General features: G+C 38.2%; 1 protein-coding gene and 1 long non-coding RNA gene across 2 annotated transcripts in view; one reads left to right on the forward strand and one right to left on the reverse strand.

The window, feature by feature from the left end:
• The window catches only part of LOC308391522, a 30984-nt gene extending 12321 nt beyond the window's left edge, over nucleotides 1–18663 (reverse strand). Inside the window, exon 1 of the long non-coding RNA XR_013970647.1 lies at nucleotides 18394–18663. This is a non-coding gene — a long non-coding RNA (uncharacterized lncRNA). The remainder of the gene's footprint in view (nucleotides 1–18393) is intronic.
• The window catches only part of astn2 (astrotactin 2), a 302939-nt gene that overhangs the window by 167414 nt on the left and 108028 nt on the right, over nucleotides 1–27497 (forward strand). Inside the window, exons 11-13 of the mRNA XM_080874142.1 lie at nucleotides 9115–9265; nucleotides 23222–23388; nucleotides 26239–26427. Of these exons, the coding sequence (XP_080730268.1) occupies nucleotides 9115–9265; nucleotides 23222–23388; nucleotides 26239–26427 (507 nt within the window). The remainder of the gene's footprint in view (nucleotides 1–9114; nucleotides 9266–23221; nucleotides 23389–26238; nucleotides 26428–27497) is intronic.

A 27497-nucleotide genomic window follows, 5' to 3' on the forward strand; every position in this document is an offset into this window, starting at 1 on the left:
CTATGTGGCCATGCGGTGCTACGAGCCACCGGAAGTCCCCTTTATACTTTCTTTAAGGTAACAATACACACCACACAAGTTAGAAGGTTTTTTTTTTTTATTTTCAACCAATAAATCAGTTGACCTTGAAGATCTTGGTGGATGCAAGCCATTGCTAACATCATACCACTCTTCAGCCTTTTATCAGAATTCAAGATTTTTTGAGCTGCTGTGCTTACAGGCGTAATGACATGCACATCAACAGGCAAACACTATCAAAAACATAACTTCCTTTGCTGAGGTAATAATTTTCTGTTGGTAACTCCAGTAGTTTTTTGTGTGCATAATGTGATGAGCTAACCTGTGCTCCTGCTGCTCTGAGGTTTACTGCTCATTGTGAATAAACTGAAGGCAGCAATATGTAAGTAAATGTTACATCCCCTACTAATTGTTTAGTATTTATGCTGTCTTCATATCAGACTCTCTCTTGCCTCTCGTGTTCTGTCTTTCTAACGTCTCTCTCCATCTCTGGGTAAAGTTATGTGTCGTTCTGTCCCAGGGAAATATAGCAGCTGTATTTTTAGCTAGCAACACACTGTGCGACAGATTGCACACAAACAGTTTGTATGTTTGCTGATATTTGTTAAGGTGATAGAAACATTTCATTTTAAATTATAAAAATGTCCTCTTCATTATCACTAGCAAGATGATGAAGTACTGTGACCACAACTTCGAGACATCTGCATTCATTCTGGCCCTAGTGTAGCGCTATAAATGATACATCAGTTAAACAATTTTGTCTCTTTCATCCCTTTGTGTACGATAAGCTCCAGTGATGGAGGAGGTAAAAGTAAAAAATTTCCACAAGAATAAACTCAAGTAAAGTAACTGAAAATTGATAATATCCCACCACTGTTGATAATAAAACACATGTGAGTTTTAATGACACAAGATTTAAAATACAGTATGTTGCTGGAATGTTTGATACATCCATTCATATCAATACACTGCAACAAAAAGTGTCGATGCAGAAATAGATTAAAGAGCCTTCCTGATTTCTCTCTCAGTACATATATTCATGGTAGTTTTAAGTGATGCACACTTCAAAGGGGAAAGCAAATAACCTCTTCTGTTATTCATCTATAAAGGAGTTTTTATATTGTATTTTACACCAAACTGTCTATAAGACCATCAAAATGTATTTCAGTTTTTCTCCCTTTAGCCCTAACCCTTAAACTTCACATAGTCCCTGGTATTTAAAGCCAGACGCTGCAAGGAAGATTATTTCTGGCAAACATCAATACTATATTTCTCTATATTTCTTTGCTCTTAGCTCTGGTTCATTATTAGCATCAATTAGTATAAAATTCATTATTCAAGAACCAAAGGTGTAAGTACAGTACATGCAACATTTTGAAATTGCACATAATTCATAAAGCCATAAAATAAGAGCTAATACTAATTTATTTATCTACATGGACTTCTTTGTGTGAGCCAACTAACAAGCACAAATGGTGACTTAGCTATTAGTAAAGACTGTCTTTATCACTACTTTCTGTTTAATGTAAACACATGTTATAGTATTAACATTCAATCTGGGATCCATGTACAAAGCCTAAACATTTTTTTTGCACTGTTCTGCTGAGTTGAGTGTTTGATCTTGTTAGCGCATCAAAAACTTAGCGTTGACATTTAGGTTGATCCTTTTATTTAGCTCAATGCATTCAATACATACAGTTCTTTTTATTCAGTTCTCACGTTGTCATATTTTTGTTTTTTGTAAGTTGTTGATATTTAAAAGTCAATTCTCCAACTCACTGCCTTACTTACTGCAATTTAAAGCTACCTAGTTATCGCATTTCTACTGATTTTTGTTTAACCGAGGTCAGTATTCAGAAATGTTTCATGGAAACCTAAATACAAAATGATTTAGGCCCCTAAACTGATCTTGAAAATAGGATTTTTGTCAATAAGGAATAATATAGTAGCTGGTGACACCTCAAGCTAGTGATTAATGATCTCACTCAGCATGATCAAGTGAACCATCAAAATGTGCCATTGCCAATAATTCAATACAACTGCAACTGTGAGTTTCAGACCAGGAAAAACGGACATAAATTCACTTCCACACTCTCCAAATATACGTCAAAAAATGTTTTACAACTACATAGTCAAATCAAACAATTGATGCATCAATCTTTATATTATCACTTACGTTTACCTGCTTTTTTCATTGACTACATTTTTCCCTCAGTGATTACAGAAAGCCCAAAGAAAATGCACTCTATTCAATGTCGAAAGTGCTTGATGAGAGTCAGCATATTTGTGGAGAGCCAGGGCAAGAGCATTAATCAAGTGCAGGGGCAGACCAATAAGGGGCTCTGTAATCATGCTGGAGCAGCGCTCTAACTTTGAGCAGAGTCGCCTGGTCATTCATCATCAGGAAAAGCAAGAGGCAGAGAGAGAGATTAATAACAAGTACATTAGTCAGTGTTTAGCTGCAATCATTGGGCTTCTGGGTCAGGCAACAGTCACAATGCCAAAAGAGATGATCTTGATTAGGTAATGGTTTTGAAATGGATATAAGTGATTTACAAATCACTGAAACACTATTAAATTTATAATTAGCAATTGTTAAAAATCGGGTGGTGGGAAAACACCTGTTTTAACATCAACTTGTTTAACACGTTCTCTGCCTGACAAGCCTGTCTGTCAGGCAGACCAGTTTACCACCCAGGCTGCTTTATTCCTGTAGCCAATGCAGTATGTATAAAATGTAGTTTGACAGGATCTTGCTAAAATAAGCAAGGCCTTCAATGGGAAAAAAAAAAAACCATCATCTGCACGGTAATATTCAATTTAGCCATGCTGTAAGGTCTAATGCTCCCCAGTACTATCACAGATGATGGATTTTGCATTTTATGAACAAGCTGGGTGGTTTCTCTCATCTTTCATGCAGAGGACTGACCCTCCATGATTTCAAAAATAACTTTATATCGCAAGAATGCTTTTCACTTCACCTCATTCCATCTTAAATAAACCTGGCTGCAGAAAATGTGTTGTCTTTCTAAATATTATTATTATTATTAATAATAATGATGATGGATTGCATTTATATAGCGCTTTTCGAGACCCTCAAATATATTATTGTGGCATTTTAGAGTTTATAAGTTTATTTTAGAAATTACATTTCTGTTTGCACCAAAACATTGTTGCTTTCCTGAACCTGTTCTGTGTTTTCCACTAAAGGATCATTCTTTGTTTTTACATACAATGGCACCTTAGAGTCATATTCGATCGTGAGCATTCAAAACTGCCTTTCTGCCTTGTCTACTTCCTACAAAGATTTCTTCAGATTGACTGATAGAAGACATGATGAAATACCAAAGAAAAATTCTGTCTCTGGTTCATCTTGTATCATGCATTTTTTGTTTGTTTGCCTGTTTTTAAACTTGCTATTTACTAAGTCTATAAGAAGAACTGGTTAGCATGCATCTCACAGCTTAGGTAACCCGTTATTTTTATCTGCCTCACCTTACCCACCCTCTGTTTTCGTCTGAATTAAGGAGTCATTTGTCAGTGCTTTCAGTACCTTGCAGAAGGAAACTGATGCTATGAATGCCACGTGGTGTTTTTAATTCAGAAAAACTCTTTTTGGTTGTTTGTTTGTTTGTTTGTTTGCTTTTCTGTATTTGTTTTTAATTACATTTTAGCGCAGGACAGTAGCAGTACTAAATTTCTCTGGCCTCAGAAGCAAGGAGCTACCCACCCTTCTCCTGTGAGCAATTACACATACTTGACATTGACATTGAGCAACTGTCTTAGTTGCCTCTCATCCTTTCCTCACTGTATGTACCTGTGTGTAAAAGAATATCGTGTGTGTGTGTGTGTGTGTGTGTGTGTGTGTGTGTGTGTGTGTGTGTGTGTGTGTGTGTGTGTGTGTGTGTGTGTGTGTGTGTGTGTGTGTGTGTGTGTGTGTCTATAAATTGATGTGCAAAAGTTTTGAGCCCCACTCATTTCTTTTTGATTCCACAAAACCAGATCAATAATTCCCCAGGCTTTTTGAGGATCTTTTGAAATTTTTCTTTGGACATTGACTGCTTTTTCACTCATGTTCAGTCCAGTACCTGATGATTTTCACAGGAATGTCTTTTTCGTTTGCTTGTTGGTTTGTTTGCTAAGCCACCTATTGCCAGCCTGTGAATCATTCGAGCATAATGAACCAGTTTTGGTTCCAAATCAACAAAAAAGATAACTCAGTTTACAGGCATAAAATGGTATTTTTGCGCCAACGAGGTTTTTCCCAAACACCTATAAACTGAAACTGTGGCAAGGCGCAGGCATAAAAAAAGCAAATGAGCAGTATCTAAATGTGATGTCCATAAGAAATAGGACACAATCCAGCAAAGACCTGACACAGGATACGTGAGATCAATCTCCTTCTTCTGCTCATTCACCCACCAATGTTCACTGAAGCCTCATAGGAAATGGTGTCAGTGGAAAGGTGGCTATCCAGAAGCTAAGGGAGTGAAACAAAAGGAACAAAAGGAAAGACTGAACTATTCCAAACTGGTCGGAAAATCACTGACAACACGTATAATGGAGTGATGAGAGAGGTAGAGGAGTGAGTGTTTACAACTGCTTCTGAATACCTAAAGAAATTACAAGAAGCTTGGCTAAGAGAGTTCAGGATATATTGAAAAATAAAGGTGCGTAAACCAAATATTGACTTTCAAACTTGCTTGAATTATGCAAATTCATTTTTGTCTTATATACTGCATTCCAATTTATGTTTGACCATGTTTCAATAAGTAATAAATCATAAAGAAACTGCTGCACTTGTTTCCTATTTTCCAAGTGAAACATAAATAAATCAGGGTTGGCTAAAGTTTTGCACAGTTTAGCAGATAGAGCTGCATAATGGAAGCATAAAAGATGTATATTTAAATTCTATTTCCCTACCTTGTATATATTCGGTATACAAAATAAACCATGTATCTGCACCTACTGCCCTTTTTTCAGGCATATACACCATGTTCACTCAAAAGCAGAACAAGCAGAGCGTCTTTTAGTATCCAAGGTGACTCATGTTTCCTGCTAAGGAGTGTGGCATGTGCATCCAACAAATTCAGTTTTTATTAATAACCAACCATGCCCTTTAATCCAGACTGCCCACTAAAGATGAGTGTGATGTTATGCAAGGTCTACATTTCATAAATGAAGGGTTACTGGGTCTAGTGGATGGGGAAAAAGGTTCGTCTTTACATGCTTGCATAAAAAGTGCTATAGAGATATCTTCAACCACTACAGTTTCAAATGTCAAAGCTTTACAAACTGAAACGTCAATCCAAGGATAACAGGCCCTGTCAACAAGAGTGTTTTAATTATTTGTAACATATAACTTTATAGCACTCTTGATGCTGTTTTAAGTATTTGTAATATACATAAATGAATTTTTAACATCCAAAATATTATGAAATAAATATACCATTTAGCTTCTGCTGCACTTTGGCAAACTCTTTCTCCACTGTTTGCCTGGATTTTTGGTTCATGAAAATCCTTGTTACTTACCATCCAAAAAATAAGCACATATGCGCAAACAGCTGTAATAGTTCTTCTCTCTGCATTATGCAGCCACATGATGGTGACCCTCACATCCACCTGGAGAAAGTCCAACTGTGCAGCACCCAGCCGGTGATTTGTCAGTAGTACCCACATCGATCTGGCAAATCTCACGATGGACAATTCCTGTGTAGGACTGAGTCCACCGTCTATCAAGGAGTTGGTTCCAGAGCCAAAGCTGTGAATAATGTTGAGCCCAACTGCATTTTGTTGGTACCTCTCAACTTCACACACTAAATTAGGCACCTTCCCCAAAGGGTCGTTAAAGTCGATGTTGTAATGGCGAACTTCCTTGCCATTTTCTCAATGACAACAGCTGTCTACTCTTTGCCGATTAGGTGTTGCAGTGATCCCACCGTTTGACTTGCAGGGTCCTTGGCTCTGGAACAGTGGACCTTCTTGTAAGATAATCATTGCCCTGCTTTTCTTAAGAAAGAGATTGCTTAAGAAAAAAAAAATGAACAAAAAGGCAACGTGAGGTTCTTTTAGGTATGTGAAGTACGTTTAGTGACATCATGTCCCAGAGTTTTTTCCTCAGTAATTCCAGCACACTAAATGTGTGTAAAAGAGAAAAATACATCTTGTTTCCTGGTTGGTTTTCAGACTTCATGGATCTGCGTATATAATTAGTGTGCAGAGAATCATTTGTCAGAGTCCCTGTGCCTAAGGCCAAACGGACACCCCGATGAACCCTCCAGAAGGAGTAAGGAGTAGCTATAAATAATTAACCTGACCATAATCTTCAAAGATATTGGAACTGTTTGGCAAAGCTCTAACTTTCTATTTGTTTTTGTTTTTTTGTCCCTCACTTGATAATCCTTTTTTTTACCAAAATAATTAAACTTTCAATGTGGAGAGTTGAGATTGAGGTCCTCTTCAAGCCTGCTGCTCTTTCTCTGGATAATAACAATTAAATATCTTGGCTTTCACATCCCACTCTTCCACAGTGAAACAGTTGATGCAGTTCAGGCACCTTTCGTTGTAAGAACGAGATCTAAGTTTGTTCGAATGGAGTCCTCCTCCGTTCAAATGTGCATCCAGGATGTGTGGGCGTTCTTGTACTCGAGGTAGACAAAAGAAAATAAACTTCATAGCAGTCGACTGCTTTGCTCAATTTATAGCACAAATTAAGTCATTTTTGGCAAACCCATGTGTTTTTGTCAACTAATTAAAAACACATTTAAATACTGTTCCTAAACTTTCTTTTTGTTTTCTTTGTGTTATAAATAAATGACAGCTGCGTAGGACTGACAGTGGATATTACTGCTTCCAATGGCTACAATACTTATCTACAACTATAAGCATCAAAATATCTGAAAATGTACCACCAGTAAACAAAGAAATGTGAAAACGTTCAGCTGCTGTAAAAGTTCACATCAAACGGTCCATATGTATACATAATTATATAATAATGGACTATATAGCGCTTTACAATTCCACTATTCATTCACTCTCACATTCATACACTGGAGGCAAGCTACAGTTGTAGCTACAGTCTGTGGCCCCTCTGGCCATCACCAGTAGGCGGTAGGTGAAGTGTCTTGCCCAAGGACACAACGACCAAGGCAGACAGAGCTGGGGATCTAACCGGCAACCTTCCGGTTACAAGATGAGCTTCCCAACACCTGAACCATGGTCGCCCCATATGAACATTAAAATGATCAGCATGTAGCTGGAAAGATACCTTACATTTAGATTTCACCTATAGAAAATAAATAAAATAAACAAATAAAATAAATATAATAAATAATAAATAAAAATAAATAAATAGATAAAGCTGTTTAGATAAAACAGGTTTCTTATTAGAGCTATTTTGCTAGAGTTTTGTATTTAACATTCAGTATGTGTGACAGCGAGGACAGCGAGTCATTTGCTACTGCCACACTATGTCAGAAACATTTTAAATTTGCAAAGTAGACAGTCCCAATGTGTCAGTCAGTGAACCATAGTACTGCACCACGAGAAAAATGTGCCAATTATTTTCCATATGTAGCATACAGTGAAACTAAATTGAAAACAGTTATTAAACCTAAACAGTCCCTTAATCGAAAGAGTTATTCCAAATCTTGATAGCAGACGCTATGAAAAAGAAATCATATTGCCTCAGTGAAAAGGTGGATAGACTGTGTCTAATATCTTGTCCATAAATTCTCGCTTACATCAATAAGATGCTTTTCATTGAACGTTCATAGATTTTTTTTTTGAGGCTTTGCATTTTATTTTCTCTTAAAGTTGTGAAGGTCAAATGTAGTATTTTTCTCATATTTTTTTCACTATCACTTCCAAGAGATAAATTACTTTTTGATGGTTTATACCCACTTTAAAGATGGCTTATGTTGGACATTTTAATTCAGTGAACAGTAAAATCAATGTATCAGTTACTGATTCAATGGTGCCTAAATACACATGCAAAGACATAGAAAGATAGCCGTAGTGACATTACTTCACAATCCTCCTCCTAAAGCAAGTCATCTGTCTTCCTATCATTCAAAATCTTGTTGCTGTTTCTAAAGTCAAGTCACCCTCACAACACACTGTGGTCCCTGTGGTCCCATTGCAAGAGATAGTGCTTTGTTTCCTTTCAAACAAAAACATGGGGTTTGCTTGCCCCTTCTTTTCCTCTGATAGTAGACATAAAGCATATAGGCATGGCGGAGCATGCTAAACTGCACAGAGCAATGAGCTTGCAGCTTTGGTGTGCCACATTTGGCAGTGGAAATGATCGCACTACTGTCAGTGACACATATATATATATGCAAATGTGGGGATCTCAAGTCAGACTTCATCACAAACTGACCTGAAAACATACTTGAGTTTTTTTTTTTTTTAGTTTTGTTAACGTGGTAGTGGCATTTCTGTAAGAATGGAAATGTCTGTCTGTCTGCATGTCAGACATTTATAGCATACAGTGGATAAAACTTGCTTACTTTGGCCATCTTTTAAATCTTTCGACATTTCTGGTTGTGAGTGAAATATCTAATAATTGTGTGATTAGGTTAGAGCGGTGGTCCTGTACTTCACCTGGTAGAGTGCCCCAGGTACATTATATGGACAGAAGTACTGGGCCGCCTACATATTACACCTACAGAAGACATGGAAACCAATGCCATGAAGCTCCAGGCGCTCAGTTTTTCTGCTGATGTTAATGCTGGAGGCGATTTGGAACAAGCAGAGTGTTTCAACCCTGCCCTGTGATTTTACATGGTCTGCCACTGTGTGGTTGAGTTGTTGTGGTTCCTAAATGCTTCCATTTTGCAATAATGGCATTTATAGTTGATTGTGGAAAAATAGGAGAGAAGTATAATTTTATAAAATAAATTTTCATTTGAATTTAATTTTATTTAATTAATTTTTTTTTTACGTTTGTTGCCATGATGCCAGGTCTCTCTTGGAAATGAGATTTTTTACCTGGATAAATAAAGGACTAATAATAATAAAACAATTTGTAGTGTTAAAACATACGCAACGATAACTGAACTTTCTTCTTGTAACCCTTACTTTCTTCAATTTCAGGGAAGAGGCCATGATGTCCACATACTTTGAAAATGTAGAGGACCTACTGGCATCTTTTGGACCTGCCCGTGACTGCTCTAAAGATAATGGTGGCTGCAAAAAGAATTTCAAGTGTGTGTCTGATCGACAGTTAGACTCATCTGGGTGCATGGTAAGCAGATGGTAGTAGACTTGCACTACACTATTAATGCTACATTCAAGCCTTCGTTTATGCATTCATGCAAATATTAATCCTTCTCATTTTCCATGTGTTTTATACTGTATATAACTGTGATATCTCCAACACTTTCATATTTTGAAGTATGAATCAAGAGAGAGTGAGAAACTATATAGATCAGCCTTCAAACTGCCAACAAATGAAATGAAATAAAAAACCATCCATCCATCCATCTTCTTCTGCTTATCTGGGGCCGGGTCGCGGGGGCAGCAGCCTAAGCAGAAAAGTCCAGACCTCCCTCTCCCCGGCCACTTCTTTCAGCTGGCCTTGGTGTTCCCAGGCCAGCCGAGAGATATCTCTCCAGCGTGTCCTGGGTCTGCACCAGCGCCTTCCCCTGGTCCGACATGCCTGGAACACCTCACCCAGGAGGCGCCCAGGAGGCATCCTTGTCAGAAACCTGAACCACCTAAACTGGCTCCTTTCGATGTGGAGGAGCAGCGGCTCTACTCTGAGCCCCTCCTGGATGGCCGAACTCTTCACCCTATATCTAAGGGAGAGGCCAGCCACCCTTCGGAGGAAGCTCATTTCTGCCGCTTGTATCCTCAATCTCATTCTTTCGGTCACTACCCACAGCTCATGACCAAAGGTGAGGTAGGGACGTAGATCAACCAGTAACTTGAGAGCTTCACTCTTACGCTCAGCTCTCGTTTCACCACGATGGACCAGTAGAGCGTCCCACCAATAAAAATAGATAATATAACTTTTTATATAGCTTTTCCCTACTAAAAATGCTCATTAAGAATTTTAAAGGTAACAGTCATCACTTCTATAAGTTTCTTTTCTAACAATGTGACTTACCATCAATGTATTTATATCACTTTGCTAACATGATGTGTCCAAGTAATTCATAAAATTCATAAAAGACTAACATAAAATCAGGAAATCTGTTTACTGTAATGACAATCACAACTGGAGCAATCAAGAAATGGTCCTGTAGTATCTGCACTTTACTTCTTTAAGCCCTTTTCCATACCACTGCTATACTTTTAAATTGAATATGAATAGATAGTGAATGAATTTGTTGTTGGCGCCGTCTTCCATTCATCCTTTCTGCTTCTTAAGCCTTAGTCACATTTTACATGTAGCGTTGTAAAGTGCAGTGCAAAAGTGAATTTCTTGTGGAATACTAACAAGAGCAGGGCAATGCTTCCAGTGCCAGGTTTTAGACAGAAAGGGGTGGACCCAAGTTGTAAAGTAATTAAACTGATGAGCCGTCTCAATTGCTGGAGGCTGGTGTTGTGAGTCATTAAGAGCTTGGATGGGGCTATAAATCGACAGGTCTTTTGGTTGTTTTTGTCGAATAGAGACAAACAGTATAGAGCAGTTTTCTTGTTTACCTTTCCTCTTCTTTCAACTGAAAGAAACATACAGTTGCTACTCCAACAAAAAATTCTGTTTACAGTATTCATTAAAACCTTGTTAGTGACACTTTTGCTACATTTATTATACAGTGATTACACAACCTGCAGTAATTTGTCTGGCACTGATTACGAATGATGAATGACAAAAAAACTGATTCATGGCACTGTCATTAAGGAGCAATGTACACCATGGCTGGCAGACTTCACCAAGGCAGAAGAAGACTTCAGCACTTTAATGAACATGTTTCTACATAAATCAAGTTATTCTCCCACCCCCTTTGCCAGTTTTTCCCTACAGTTTACCACTAATTTGGTTACTCTGACAATGAATCCATATTAATAAACCCACTCCACCCACAACATTAGCAGCTGATGCTGCATCTATGGCAGCCGTAGATTGTATATGCATATACACTAAACTTGGTCAAGACTGCTGAAGTTGAAATTAAGCATCAGAGTGAGAAAGAAAGTTGATTTAAGTGACTTAGAATGTGGTAATGATTATTGGTGCCAGACTGGCTGGTCCGAGTATTTCAGAAACTGTTGATTTACTAGAATTTTTCCATCCATCTTAAGCGGAAGTACTCTGGGCAAAATCTGCTTGTCGAAGCCAGCGGTCAGGGGGAAATGGCCAGACTAGTTTAAGCTGGAGGAAGCCAACAATAACTAAATTAACAGCTCATTATAACCAAGGTTAGCAGAAAATTTCTTTGGTTAATAGCATATTGGTACATTCAGCCGATGCTTGCATGGAAGATGGCGACTTGTCTGAAAAACACTCGGTAAGTAACCGCCAGTTAAAAAGTGAAAAAGTACCAAACAGAGATCATTCACCATCAACGTAAATGCTGTGTTAAACATACACATACCAGCGCATTTCAAAAGGTGTAAGTTTTACTTTAAGGTGAACAAGGCATAAGGGTAGACCAACTAGAACTGTGACTCAGCAATACTGGAAGAAATAGGCATCTCCAACACCATCACATATGTCAAATGGCTAGTAGATATAAGACCGGACCACACTACAAGAAGTCTACATGATCAGCATTATGTTTTTTTTAAGTCACAGCTTTGCATATTTTAGTTCCTAACTTTTTGTCTTTCTTCCTTTAATTGTTAAACTGGGATAGCATAATTTGTTTTACATTGATCACAGTTATGCTTTTGCTCCTTTGGGCTTTGAGTTTAGTTGAAACTGGTCAGCATTCAGTAATCGCCAAATAACAAGATTATGATTTATTTCTGATGAGTCAAACAAAATTCTATTGTGAGCAGCAGTTGTTTTCCTCTGTGCGGTATAATTCAACCTTCTTTTTTCTTTTTAAAAAAAATCTGGCTATCAGTTAAAGGGTTAGTCAGCTTGAGAAGACTTCTTTTCAACTCACATTTTCAAAAGCTAGATAGAAAAAAAAAAAATACTCTGAAATGATTCCAAACGGTCTCACGCCTCTGTGTGATTAATACTCAGACAAAAACACTGACAAAACCCTCTAGTCTTCAGAGATTAACTCAGAGAATCACAGACACGGCAGTATTATTTGCTTTTCTTACTCTCCTGGGTTGGTGTAATTTTAACCACCCTTGTCAGAATGGGTGCTAACACAGAGCACCAACATGTCACACGGAAGGCTTAAAATCCATTTTCAGAGCCAGTCCCTTAAGGCTGTCTGCTGCTCTTAAGACAGCTGAAATGCATTTGCAATGAATTAAATTCTAGTCAGCCCCAGTGTGTACGTTCTGGAGATATCTGTTATTCCATTTTGACTGTGTTCACTTTCTACAGATTCTTAGAAAGACAGGATGTCACTCGCTTCCTTTTTTATCACTTGTCTTAAGAATCACAAGCTGTTCACTTTAAAGCCATTTTATTGCATATTTGTTATGACTTAATTGTAGGAAAAAAAGAGAAGTGGGGGGGAAATTAATTTATTCTGCTTGGTTAAGTTATTGTTCATTTAAATAGGAATTCAAAATACACCTGTGCAAACTAACCAATGATCGTATAAGAGGCATTAGGGAAAAAATCAGAATACTTTATTGATCCCTGGGGGAAAAAAGACAGGGATGATGAAATAAAAGCTCTTTGATTTTAATGTATGTTTTATGCAGGGATTTAAAAGGCAATAAAGAATTTGCCATTCTGATGTCCACAGGCAAATCATTCCACCAGTGACGGGTCTCTAATGGGAAAGAGCTGGTCACTTTTATTTTACCTGGTATTCCTAGGATAGATGAATATATTATATCCATTTCCTTTTTAAAAAAAATCAAGTCGTTATCTCTGTAACCATGGCTTTCTTTTGGTAATTGGCCATTTTCATGCTTTAAATTTGACATCTGATAATGATACAGTGCTTCTTTTTTTTTTTCTTTGTAGCACATTGCCATATTCTGCTACAGTATATGTCCTTCCAATGGTAATACTCGTACACTGAACAGATGGAGGGATATTAGTGGCATATTTTTCCTGAGATAATGTCTCTTTTGGGACATCTCTGGTAAAGTTGCTTGAATGTAGTGTTGGCAAAGATGTATTTTTGCCTTTTAGCTTCAAGCAGCAATAAATTCACATTTTCATTTTGGCCTGTCATACGTGTGTTGTTTACAGAAGACAGATATTGTTGTCTCCGATGTAATTTTAACTTCTATACTGTCCCTGAATGCAAGAGTTTATTAAAAGATGTGGCACACTCGAAAAATCAAGACTTAAATGATGCCTTGTCAGTGTGGACCCATATTTATGCTTGCCAGCCTCTAGTTTACATCAGTTAACAGAGAGGATAAAAGGCAAAAGGCATGTCTGCCCAAACACAACACTCATGAAAACTCTCAAAATCCCATGTATGCCCCTACTAATCTGTGTTCCTTACAAACGAACATCACGTAGTTTCCCCCTGTTCTGCCAAGTGCAGTTCATTGCACCTCATTACATCTGCATTTTGGTGTTTCTTGGTTTAAAGCATTCATTTCGTTCAGATATACACTCAACAAAAATATAAACGCAACACCTTTGTTACTGCTCCCATTCCCCATGGGATGGACGTAGAGACCTAAAATTCATTCCAGATACACAATATAACCATCCCTCCCAAACAGTGGTCACAAATCAGTCCAAATGTGTGGTAGTGGGCACATCTGCTATATTGAGATAATCCATCCCACCTCACAGGTGTGCCACATCAGGATGCTGATCTGACATCATGAGTAGTGCACAGGTGTACCTCAGACTGCCCACAGCAAAAGGCCACCCTGGAATGTGCAGTTTTTTGCGCTATTGGGGGTCTGGGGACCCAGAACCGGTCAGTATCTGGTGTGACCACCATTTGCCTCATGCAGTGCAACACATCGTCGCATGGAGTATATCAGATTGTCAATTGTGGCCTGTGGAATGTTGGTCCACTCCACTTCAATGGCTGTGCGAGGTTGTTGGATATTCGTGGGAACTGGTACACGCTGTCGTATACGCCGGTCAAGCACATCCCGAACATGCTCAATGGGTGACATGTCCGGTGAGTATGCTGGCCATGCAAGAACTGGGACATTCTCAGCTGCCATCTGCCCTGAACAATGTGAACCATGATTCATCCGTGAAGCGCACACCTCTCCAACGTGCCAGACGCCATCGAATGTGAGCATTTGCCCACACAAGTCTGTTACGGCGACGAGCTGGAGTCAGGTCAAGACCCCGATGAGGACGACGGGCATGCAGTTGAGCGTCCCTGAGGCGGTTTCTGACAGTTTGTGCAGAAATTGTTTGGTTGTGCAAACCAATTGTTCCAGCAGCTGTCTGGGTGGCTGGTCTCAGACGATCTTGGAGGTGAACCTGCTGGATGTGGAGGTCCTGGGCTGGTGTGGTTACACGAGGTCTGCGGTTGTGAGGCCGGTTGGATGTGCTGCCATATTCTCTGAAACGCCTGTGGAGACGGCTTATGGTTGAGAAATGAACATTCAATGCACGGGCGACAGATCTGGTTGACATTCCTGCTGTCAGCATGCCAATTGCACGCTCCCTCATTGCTTGTGGCATCTGTGGCATTTTGCTGTGAGACAAAACTGCACATTCCAGGGTGGCCTTTTGTTGTGGGCAGTCTGAGGTACACCTGTGCACTACTCATGATGTCAGATCAGCATCCTGATGTGGCACACCTGTGAGGTGGGATGGATTATCTCAATATAGCAGATGTGCCCACTACCACACATTTGGACTGATTTGTGACCACTGTTTGGGAGGGATGGTTATATTGTGTATCTGGAATGAATTTTAGGTCTCTACGTCCATCCCATGGGGAATGGGAGCAGTAACAAAGGTGTTGCGTTTATATTTTTGTTGAGTGTATGTACACACATGTCCCTCTCATGATTTGTTAACCCATCTTATTTTTAACTTTGCACATTTATACGTTACATCACAACTGTACTATATTAAATGGATTAGCTCTAGCTCAAAATCCAGATAAGGGTGGATGTGCTGTGTATATCCAAAGCGCATGCTGTTAACTATCTGGGAGGGCACTATAGCCAATTGATATAAAACAGTATAAGGCTCAGTAATAGAGCCTTACTTTTGAAGCATGGAAAGATACATATTTCTTTTCACTTTTTGTAATAAAAAACAATGTAATATACTTTTTACTTTGGATGAGTGATTGTACCTAGAAGTCTCTAAATAGATTGCAGGATGCTAGTCTTCCAAATGTCAGATTTTGTCAGCACTTCCAAAACTAACAGTGTATGTTTACAGACATCACAGCCACCTGTGCAAATACCAAGCACTAATTAGCAAAAAGGATACTAATATTTGCCAATGTGTACAGGGACATGCAAAACCAGATTTGTCTGTGTTGCACATAAATCTCATATCCCAGATGTCATCAAAACTAGGATAAACCTCCAAACTGGGATATCCCAGTTAAACTCACAAGATGCAATACATTCTTTAGTAAGTTTGTTTGCTCTTAGGGCAATAAAACTGTGGAGCCTAATTTAACACATTTAAGCAGCAGAAGAGCCGCAGGGCATGCATCACTGCCATCTCTAAACTAGATTAGGCTGTCGAATATGCTTTTAAAATATTTGATTTTTTTCCTCTGCCTGCCATTGTTATTTAAAGCTCTCCTGTTTTTTTTCTAAATATATATATTTTCTTGTCCCGTGGAAGACCCAGTTCACATCTTTTAAACATATTGTTTCTTTATTATCCTCAGCTTTTCACACTGCCTTTTCCTTCTCCAAAATATCTGATTGCTACTAAGTACAAACATCTAGTATCTTAATTTTGAGATGATCGTCATGGAAAAGAGTTCTAAATAGATTATACTCAGTTCCTGATTTAGGCAGAAGCCCTAATGGGTGATTGGGGAAATGACTTGCATTCATTCAGAATGTTAATTTGGAGGGGTGATCTATGTGCAGTGTATAATGTGCAGAAAGATCGGCTACATGTACAGCTATATTTCTTACACACTTTCTTCACTCATTTTTTGTTAATTTCTTCAGGCCTACTTACCCTGCACTTTTACTCCGCAAGGAATTAACAGGAGTGAAATGCCATTAGTCCCATTCTTAATGCTGTCATGAAATTCTCCCTTAAATAGCCCCCAGAGAGTACATACATATGCTACCCTCGATGATGGGTGTTCTACATTGATGTCAAGTGTCTACGTTCAGGGACAAGGTTTAAAGGCTGAACACTAATATAAAAGCCTCAAATCCATCACATTTAAACATGCAGTTAAACCCTCTAAAAGACAAAAAAATATATATAAACACGTTCCTTTAAATATTTAATATATTAAATAACATACAAATTATATAAAATTACCATTTGTTTTAATTATACATTAGTGATCAGCTGTCAAGATGATTTACTATACAAACAAAATAAGATGCAAGAAAGTTGTGTCTACAAGTATAAAAGTTCTCACTACTGGCTTGTTCTTGGTGTGCTGCCATCACAGAATCGCTTCAGAAGAACTGAGTGGAATTCATTTGTCTCAAATACAAATTGTTCCACTCCCGAACCCTTGTGTCTTTGGAGAGTTGTCCAGGCAGAAAGAGCAAGTAGCTCACGGGCTGCACTAATGGCTAACCTTAAGAACTTTCATTCAACCACAGAGAGCTGCATAGCAATTCTGAATTACAGATAGCTATTCCCACAGCTCTGCTCTAATGTGATGAATAACTCCAATCTTGTCAGAGACTAAAGTGCTCTTCCACCGAATGCTGAACATATGGGATTTTGTGTAGAACACACATGAGCAATGCATAATTCATATTTTTTCTTTTTTGTTTCTGGCTTTGGTTTTCTCAGGAGATCAACAAATGTAATTGAATAATATGTTTTATAAAATCCAAAAATGACTCCTGCAATATAAACAAAAATACAAATTTAAAAAAAGGATAAAATTAAAAGGAAGTGTACCCATACTGCATTAATTTCATCTTCATACAGACAGATATTATAACATAACACAATGTTTAAATTATGAGACATCGAATTATGAGTTTAATCTTCTCATAAGTGGAGACAAACAGCCTTGATCCCTTCTAAGACAGTTCTGAAGCACAGGTGGTTGATGATCGCGTAGGATTCTAAATTGTGCTCTTGGGCCTCAGAGAACTTTTGAGCAAAAATAAAGCCTTGGCATGCAAACCAACAATCAGAAGAACTTTCACCTCTCCTTTGACTAAGTTCAATGCAAGACAGACTATTTTCTGTACTTACTTGAGCACTTGTTAGTGTAGATTATTGAGAATGGAAAACGCATCCTTGAGGCATGAATTTGATACAGAAAAGTGTATAAATTAAAGCCCGACATGTGTGAAAGTGTCAGCTCCTGTGCTTGTTCACTGCCTAGATTGTCCTCACATCTACATTTTTCACTTCATATATACACCAATCAGGCATAACATTATGACCACCAGACTAATATTGCATTGCTGCTAAATCAGCCCTGACCTGTTGAGGCACCAAAATGTTAGCAACAGATCCTGTAATTCTTGTATGTTGTGCAGTAGGGCATCTATTTGTTTATCCAGCACATCCCACAGACACAACACCTAAACACGTTGTTCTGTTTCTTAAACCATTCCTGAAACGTTTTGCTTTGTGGCAGATCACATTACGCTGCTGAAAGAGGCTACCGCCATCAGGGAATACTGTTTCCATGAAAGGGTGTATGTGGTCTGCAGTAATGCTTAGGTAGGTGGTATGTGTCAAAGTAACATCTACGTGGATGGCAGGACCCAAGGTTTCACAGCAGAACATTGACCAAACCATCACACTGCCTCCAGCAGCTTGCTTTCTTCCCGTAGTGCATGCTAGTAACGGGCATTCCCAAGTAACATATACAAATGCAATGGTCATCCATGTGATATTAAAGAAACTGTGATTTATAGATAGGTAGGTAGGTAGAAAGATCCTTGTGGAGATAATAAGTTGAGATAATCATGTTATTCACTTCAACTAACACCTAATAATAATGTAATGACTGATCAGTGTATATAACAACTCATTTTAAGAATTTACTGGTAGATATTTCAGAGCTTTTGGCACACTTTATCTACTAGAAAAGTCTTAAACTGAGTAACGGAGCAATAAGCAAACTACTGGATGTTGCACTAGAGCAGCAACAGCATGTCAGACCAAAGCAAAGGGCACATCTGCGAGACACACTTTTCCATACTTTGTGTGAGACTCACCTGCTTACTTCCTTACTGTGTCACTTCATGTCAAAAAAAGGTACAAAAAGTGCAAAAACTCGCTTGACTTCCACCAGCTTCAATCGATTTAATATTTGTTGCTGCATTTCCTTTTGCTTGTTTGTTCACCATGTTCCACGAAAAATCTGCAAAGCTTTTTTGACCCACGATGATATATTTGCTCGCTTTCTTCACAGCCTCTGGATATGAGCAATACTGTGTAAATGTGTGTCTCCTGCAGTGATGACTGAAAACTAGAGCCAGACCAACTGCAGAACATTGACTCAGTATCTGGGAATGGGGACAAAGGATAAAGCTTCTTTGTACTCCTCCACGTGTGACACCTGGTTATCCTATTTACAAAGGGCAAGTCTCTTGCTAGGAACAACAAAGATATTAAGCAAGATCTGCAAGCTCTCAGGACACTGAAAGAGGACCTGAGCTTAGAGGATAAAGACTGCACCCAGGCCGAATGGGGATTTTTTAAATATATATTTATACATATAAATGGCCTAAGTGTTTTAGATGTATTAGACAGTTAATGAACATTCCCATTTTTTCTAATACTTTTCTAATAGACTTCATGCATTTCCAAAGATCTCTAACATTATTAGTCTTTATCTCATTTCTAACTTGATTTCTCTGCTAATGTCCTGTATTGCATAAGCTTTATTTAAAACAACCATATGATTTATGTAATTGTTTCTCCAGAAGGCTTATGCCAAAGAAAAAGTCTTATTTCTGATCTCAGGAAACCTTTCAAAATAAGATTGATCCTGATGATCATTGTTTTGGACTAAATGAGGATTTGAAACAGTCTGAGCAAAAGAGAAAGAAAAGATGGCCTTTAAATGGTTCTACTATAAAGCATTTGTTTCCAGAAATGCTAATATGTTATGTGTTGTTGTAGTTACTAATAAATGGTGTTACTTAAATTGTACAGTTCTGCTGGATTTAATGAGATTAATAATCTCTTTGGAAATCTTTAAGCAGAAAACCAGGGAAACATAACGACTATGATAGTTGAAAGCTGTTGGAGATAAAAGTTCACACACCTCGTACGCCTCTATCTCTAGGAGGTAGAAATGCCAACTGTTCTAGTCCAAAACAACAATATATACCACTTCTCTGTTGTTTTCCTTCTCATCTGATGACCAGAACTGAGGGAAAAAGGGTGCCTTTGGATGTGAGTCCTTGCCTATGTCAGTCATTAATAAATAGCTACACATAGTTTTCCCTTTAGCGTCTATACAACTGTGTCTGCAGGCATGTGACTAATGATGTCAGTGAACCTTCCTTACGTGCACTAGACCCTTTAACACCACCTCTTCCTTTGTGCTTCCTAACCTAAGAAAAAGTTCTCAGAGAAATAATAAAGTCATTTAACTTTCTGAACTTTGAGAAATATGTAGTGTTTAGTATATAGCATTGTTTTGTTTTTGGGTTTTTTTGTTCTTTAAGAATAAATACACCACAACCAGCAGACATTTTAGCTGTTTGTCATTGCACGCCTACAAAAATATCCTATGCTGGCACACAAAACTTGAGGAGTCTAGATGAGTCAGAGTAGCAGTTAGTGAAAGAATTGAACTGTGGACTAGAAAACTGATGTAACTCAGTCTCTCACAGTCCTCGTTTCTTAGCAAAGAGAGGCAGATATCAATACAAGCAAGGAAGACATTACAGCAACACTTGAAACTGAAAGGCTGGCAAAACCAACACATTTTCAGCATGTGGCTCACATCTGAAAGTGTAAATTGACCACAGCTGAAACCTGTCAAATATTCAAAGATGAGATGGAAACTATTTATAGTATCTCTGAGACTATATGCATCCTACTGGAAACTCATATGGGGTGGTAATTCTGTTGTTGTTTTCCAGCATGTAATGTCACACTTTGTAGGAAGCATTATATAACATCTCAGTAATGACATACGTTAACTTGTGAAAGTCAGGGCTACTGGATCCTGGTTCTCACTACGCAGAGGAATGATTTGTTTTCTGTTTAGTTAAGCTAATTCAAAGGTTATTGCTGTATACTGCAGTAGTTGGATGTGGCCTTCCTGGTGCAGTTATAAAAAATTGCCAACTAGAAAACAAATGTTAAAAAATGCAACAAATAATCCAAATATCTAATCAGTCAATCACATAGCAACAACTCAGTGCATTCAAGATGACCAGCTAAAGTTCAAACTCTAGGGCTACCGTGGCTCAGGGGTTTGGGAAGCGCATCTGTAACCGGAAGGTCGCTGGTTTGATCCCTCTGTCGTTGTGTCCTTGGGCAAGACACTTTACCCTACCGCCTACTGGTGTTGGCCAGAGGGGCCGATGGCGTGATATGGCAGCCTCGCTTCTGTCAGTCTGCCCCAGGACAGCTGTGGCTACAACTGTATCTTGCCTGCACCAGTGTGTGAATGTGAGAGTGAATGAATAGTGGTATTATAAAGCGCTTTGGGTGCCTTGAAAAGCGCTATATAAATCGTTATATAAACCATTATTATTATTATTAACTCACCATCAGAATGGAGAAGAAAGGTGATACAACGTTGCTGATGCCAAACTGTCTGATCTCAGTAATTCAGGAACTGTTGATCTCCTGGGATTTTCCTGCACAGCCATGACTAGGGTTTGCAGAGAATAGTCCAAAAAAGAGAAAATATCCAGTGAGCTGCAAGTATGCAGTAAGTTCTCTAGGAGTGCCTTGTTGATGTCAGAACTCAGAGCAAATAGTTAGACTATTTCAAACTGATGGGAAGGCATCAATACCTGAAATAACCACTCGTTGCCATCAAGATGTCCAGAAGAAATGTGTTTCTTTCTTCACTTGTATTATATTTGCTGCAATTTCTGCTGGCCCCTTAACCAGGTGTCTCTTGAAATATATATATATTTTTTAAAAATTCCAATCAGACTTTTTAGTGCTTAAATACAGGATATATAATAATGCCCTTGAATCAGAGAAGCTACAGCAGGAAAAGAATCATGCCAGGTGCCACTCATGTCAGGTAAAAACAGGAAACCGCGTCTTTGCATGAGCTGACCAAAACTGGACAATAGAAGATTGGAAAGATGATTTCTGCTGCTGTATTTGGATAGTAGTGTCATAATTTGGTTTAAATAAGATGAAAGCATGCATCCATCCTACCTTGTATCAAAGGTTCACTCCAGTATATCACTCTGCCGGTGGTGTAATGATGTGGAGGGTAGTTTCTTGGATGTTTTCTTGCTTTAGCTTCCTTAGTATTAACTATGCATGATAGCAATACTGCGGCCTACCCGAATCTTGTTGATGAGCATGTACATCCCTTTATGACTTCCACCATCATACGAATCTTCTGATGGCTGGTTCTAACAGGATACATGCCATGTCACAAAGCTCAAATCATCTCAAACTGGTTTCTTGAACATAAGGAGTTCACTGTGCTCAGCTGTCATCAGACATCAGTCCATGAGAGATTCTTTAGGATGTGATGGTATGAGAGATTCACATCGTGGAGCCGGCAAAGCTTCAGTGAAAATATATGATATATGATTTATATATAGAATGTATAATATTTTAATATTCTGCTAATATTCTGTTAATTGTTAGAACAATGAACACACACACACATTTTTTTATGCTTTTTGATATAATAACACTTATCAATATTGTTTTAGCAGCATGTTGATTGACTTGACAGTTAAGCTGAGCCAGCAGAAAAGTCTGACCTTTTTGTTTTGTTTGTGTAATAAGCATCTTGTTTACATATGAGATGAATAATGCAATATAATTTATGAGCGTAAGCTATTAAGTCAAGAAGTTATTTATTGTTAGTAACATTACATTTTTAATGGAGCCCAACTTTCTTATATAATACATCTGCTGCTTTTGCAGTTCTGAATAATTAGTATTTCTTATGCTGGAGGAAATATAATTCATTTAAAAATCCACTTCATAAATTAAATTCTGCACTTTAAATTAGCCAGGCAAATGACTAGGGTGCTGGACCCATTGTTCCTCCTCAGATTTCTGGCTTGAGTTGACATACTCAGATAAATGTGATTTGTTTTTTGTTTGGTTGATGGGAACTCAAAGTTGAACTAATACTTCATATTGAAATGAAATGTCACAACAACAACCTAGTGATAAAAGCTGTGGTATCAATAATTTACTGCAAGGTAGGGCGCCACTTTTTAGTGAGTCACTAATGACTTTGCTAATTATTATCCATCTAAAAAGTATCAGTTGATTTAATTCCCAGCAAACAAGAGTGGCTATTTCTGTTTCTTGAAATCCCTTGGCTCATTTGCAATGCTTAAGTTTATTATTTTCTTTTATCACACTTCTATCAGCGTGGAATGATTTCACAAATGATAATCATTTTAATTGCTGGTGCTTGTGTCTAAATCTTTCGCCTCTGAGTTTTTTCTTTCTGTCTGGCATTTAAAAAAAAATAAATAAATAACACAGGCCTTTGTGTGAACTGAGGGGGGACTTTCTGCTCAGGTAGTAAAATGAGCTGTGGTAACGATTCCAAGCTGCCGTTGTTTAATTTTCTAATCCTTTAAGCGCCTCCACCTTTTTATTGTGTTGTATCAGAAAAATATAATTGGCTTAAATTCTTCTTTTCTTGAATTTGTTCTTTCTGAAAGTCTTACTCCCTACTACTACTGTCTTATCTTCTCAGTCTTACTATCTCTGTCCTCTCAGTACTTTTCAATCCTGATTAAAATGCACATTCTGACCTATGTGTTTTACTCTCTTCTTCTCTATTCTTATTCTGTGCCTTTATCCTCACCCCCTGCTTGTATCCCTCCCACCACCTTTCCTTCTTTCTTTTTCTTACAGTGTCCTGAGGGGCTGAGGCCAATGAAGGATGGCTCAGGTTGCTATGACTACTCCAGGGGCATTGACTGTACGGATGGCTTCAATGGAGGTTGTGAACAGCTGTGTCTCCAGCAGCTTGTGCCCCTTGAAGATGACCCAAGTTCCAGCAACGTACTCATGTTTTGCGGGTGAGAATAGCTAGTAGTAAATAGAGAAAGAGAAGACATCTGCAGGGTGCCAATAAAGCTTTCTTTGGAAGTAGGTTTCATGAGTGATGGTTCGATTACACAAATGTAAATTTTCAAAAAATACTAAATACGAAATAACCAGTGAATAAACTATAGCTAGAAAGCCATATAGATAGATTGACAAATACATATCATACAGTTCTAGTATAGCCATTACGAGCATAATCTACAAAAACATACACAATACAAAGATGTGGAAAGAAAACTTGCATGAATTTGTCCAAACAATTCAAACCTCATACAAGTAATATTAGTGAATCTCACCTCTAAGATCGTGTTCACAGCTTCTAGCCCAGCTACTATTTTTAGACTGCTCAGTGGAAACCCCGTTCTGTTCTCTTGGCACATGTGCCTGAATGTTACGGAGGTACTGCGTCAAAACAGTGAACCTTTAACCTGATTTTCATTTTGTGGAAGCAGTGGAAGTCACAGGGAGGCAAATCTGATGGGTCTGTGAGGATTTTATATGTGTAGATTAAAAAAAAACCTCCAGCCTTGTCAGTGCACTAAGTTCCAGCACAACATGGCACATGCCAAAGTTCTCTGTATGGTACAAATGGAGCTTTGCATTGACAGTCTGAGGCAGGGGGATCTTTTGGTAGTGCACATCCTTGTGAATGTTGAAAACAAAGAGGATGACTATTATCCTGGTATCACCCTGGACATGACATTCAATGAAAATGGACTCTTAGCTAAAAAACTTCAACTTTGGCTGGCAGTGAGCCTCTGTGTGATGGTCATTTTGTAGAATGAAGATATTCTTGAAGGGGAAATCATGCCAAATTTCAATTAGGTATAGTTTTTGTTTGCACTTATTCATAGAACTTTTTGATTGTACCCAGTATATTGTAAATACTTAGGTTTCCATTTGAGTGCAGACTGCTTAGATTTTAGTGCAATCACACTGTTACTTTGCAACTTGATGAAAAACACTGAAAAAAAACTACTGCACTGTGGTCCGTGGCAGCTGGAAAAGATGTGAATAGTGAACAAATGGGTCAAACACAGGACTTCCACCTGTGATACTAGAGTTTGCATGAAAAAAGAAACAAGGTCGTTCTTAGCTGGCTGATTAAATATTTTTTTCTCGTTTAGAATTTATTGTTATCATAATTTTTCTGTTACGTGCTCAGCTTTGGGACATGGAACCATTTTAAGGTTAGGTTAAAGAAAAGAATGATCTACACTGAATAAAACCCTTCAGGTTAGTGAGTATTTCTGCCACAAAGACCTGAACTTCTATATTGGTCTTTTTACCCAATTTCTAAAAGCAGTGATATTCCTGGAGCAATATTAAATATTATATTGTTGCTCCAAACATGAAAGGTCTGAAAAAGGGCTACAAATAGTAACCAAAAATACAGGAAGTACTTCTATCAGTGTTTTTGTTAGCTTTAGGGTTGTCCTTCCCATTTTCCTTTAAATAGCTGTCTTCTTTGAGGGTATTTATATCTCAAGACTGGCTGATCATTTATGGAAACTGTTCTGATCATGCCAATGAAAGTTGCTTAATTCCTGGGACCTGATAACTGATAAAAGGATACTTAAAAAAACATGTCTAAATGCATCTGTTGACTTTTTGATGGAAACCTAACAGCAGAAGCCTAAAGAAACATGAAGCATGCCCTCATTCTTGATCTGTGTCTGATCTGGAATGATGTCCTCATTTTCCCCAGATCATTTGGTACCCTTACACTGTGGGCAAACATGAACGTTGAGGCTCTGTCCATTTACCATGATATCCTGTTTAATTTCATAAGTGTATTTCACTAAATCACTAGCCTGTATACCCACATGTTCTGTAATAAATGCACAATGCTTTTTAAAAGTGGCCTGTGGGGAAAAAAACAGATTAAATTAATAAAATCATCTGAATGGTATAACTTTGTTCTGTAATTATACAAATTGTTCATTTACAAAAATGGAAACAGATTTGCCTTCAACTACAGAAAGCCCCTGTTCCACCAGATCTGAGTATTGCCAACAGCAGTTGACATCTCCTTCCCACCGAGGTGAAGAGACATGAATCAGAATCAGAATCAGAATACTTTATTGATCCCTGGGGGAAATTATTTTTTGTTACAGTGCTCCATTTTAAACCAACATTAAGACAAGACAGACAATACGCTAACTAAGAATAGTACAATATATACATATATATACATACATACATACATACATAAGTCACTTATAAATTGCATGAGTCCTGCGCTCAGCCCTATCCAGCAGCACTAACTGCTCAGCCTGGTCTGTAAGACAGGATTGCACACAATAGTGGAAGCTATAATTGTGACTAACTGCAGAGTCTGCTGAATCCAGTGGCACTGGAATCTGTTTTAAAATGGTTTTCACCAGAGTGCTTGTGTCCACAAACTCGCCATTGATAATTGCTACTGTAGCACTTTGCATATTTAAAAGGCCTTTTTGGCTTTGACAGTAACAAAGTAGATTTAATGGTATATAAACTGAAAACCTGGAAAAATGTCTTTTCAAAACATTGGTTGTGATTGTCTGTGTCAGGCTGTTATTAGTCTGAGGGAATTCTAAAGAAAATCGGTACAATTTTGGCATGCTGAGTTTCTCTGTATTGGTCTTTATAGATTGAAAATTAAAGTAGGAACATGGGAACAGCCTTGTATGTAATGTCAGTCTTTCAAATCACAATCAGCCTGCTAAAGCTCAATCTTCTGTTTCAAATCTTGCCAGCACTATGCTTTCACCTCAAGTGTAAACAAGGTCTCCTAGATTGCATATCATACATTGTATTGACAGTGTTTCCTTCCTCCTCAGATGCGTACAAGAGTACAAGCTGGCAGGCGATGGGCGCTCCTGTCTCCTGCAGTCAGACAACTGTGATGGACCAAAATGCCCTAAGCAGGATGTCTACTTCAATGACACCCTGTTTGGTGAGATGCTGCATGGATACAACAACAAAACCCAGCAAGTCAACTTGGGACAGATATTCCAAATGACCTTCCGGTAACTAGTGTACAAGTACATGCATTACACTTACATGACTATACAGACTAATGTTCATGCGTCATGTCTTTTTTCTTTCAATTGTCAGTGACTGTTCATTATGTTGTTCTTCACTTTTCTTTAATCTTACCTAGAATCGTGTCTCGTTCTATAAGTTTATGCTTTTTCTTTCCCTTTTATTGTTTTCTTATCTATTGAAAAAAGAATCTGTTTTTATATTATTTCCAACTAAACTTGTAGACACTTAGTCTTCCCTCGAGACCTGCTGTTTCACATCTGAACAGTTTTTCTGCATCTCGAGAGACACATTGAGGCAGCTCTGAAAATCGGTAGTCAGGGTTTGCCATTGGGTTGCTGCGTCTGTGCTTGCTTCAGTGTGTGTGTGTGTGTGCATGTCTATGTAGATACGTGTGTGTGACAGAGAGAGAGAGAAGGGCATGAGAGTGTAATGGTTGAGTGAGGATTGAGACTTATCCCATGGCAGTTCTCCTTAAACTGTCAGCTCTCTGAAAACCTGGCTCACTCTGATAAGTCACATGCTGTCTGTGAGGAAATGCTCAACACTGAGAGATGATAGGGTCTATTTATGCACAAATACAGTATCCACGGTAAACATGCTCAGCCTATATCTCACATTCTCTGTGTCTGTCGTCACTATCTCATGTGCATACTATATAGGCACTGCTTTCAGCAGGGTAACCATAAAATGCTTTTCAACTGCTCTGCCCTATGGGTCATAATAGTTGTGCTTGGCACAGGGTCATGACTTTACAGCGCATACTTTTAAGAAACGGAGAGAAACCTTTCCGTCTTTCAAAAATGGCTAAAATTTTAGATCTAGGTAGAATTTATCCGAATGTATTAATAGTTTCTTTGGGCATCGTCGTCCTGCTAAAATCTCCGTGTACCCAGTAAAGGTGGTGAACACAAGGTAAGTGTTTCGAGTCTGCAGTTTTACACCATTAATTTCATTTTAAAATGATCAAATTATAGTCAAAGAAGCAATTTGAATAATATTAACATAAGAGCCTTTGTAAGGTGTTTGTGTGAAGTCTTCTCTCAGAAGTGTG

The sequence above is a fragment of the Rhamphochromis sp. 'chilingali' genome, assembly GCF_963969265.1.
Source record: "Rhamphochromis sp. 'chilingali' genome assembly, chromosome: 2".
Taxonomy (NCBI): Eukaryota; Metazoa; Chordata; class Actinopteri; order Cichliformes; family Cichlidae; genus Rhamphochromis; species Rhamphochromis sp. 'chilingali'.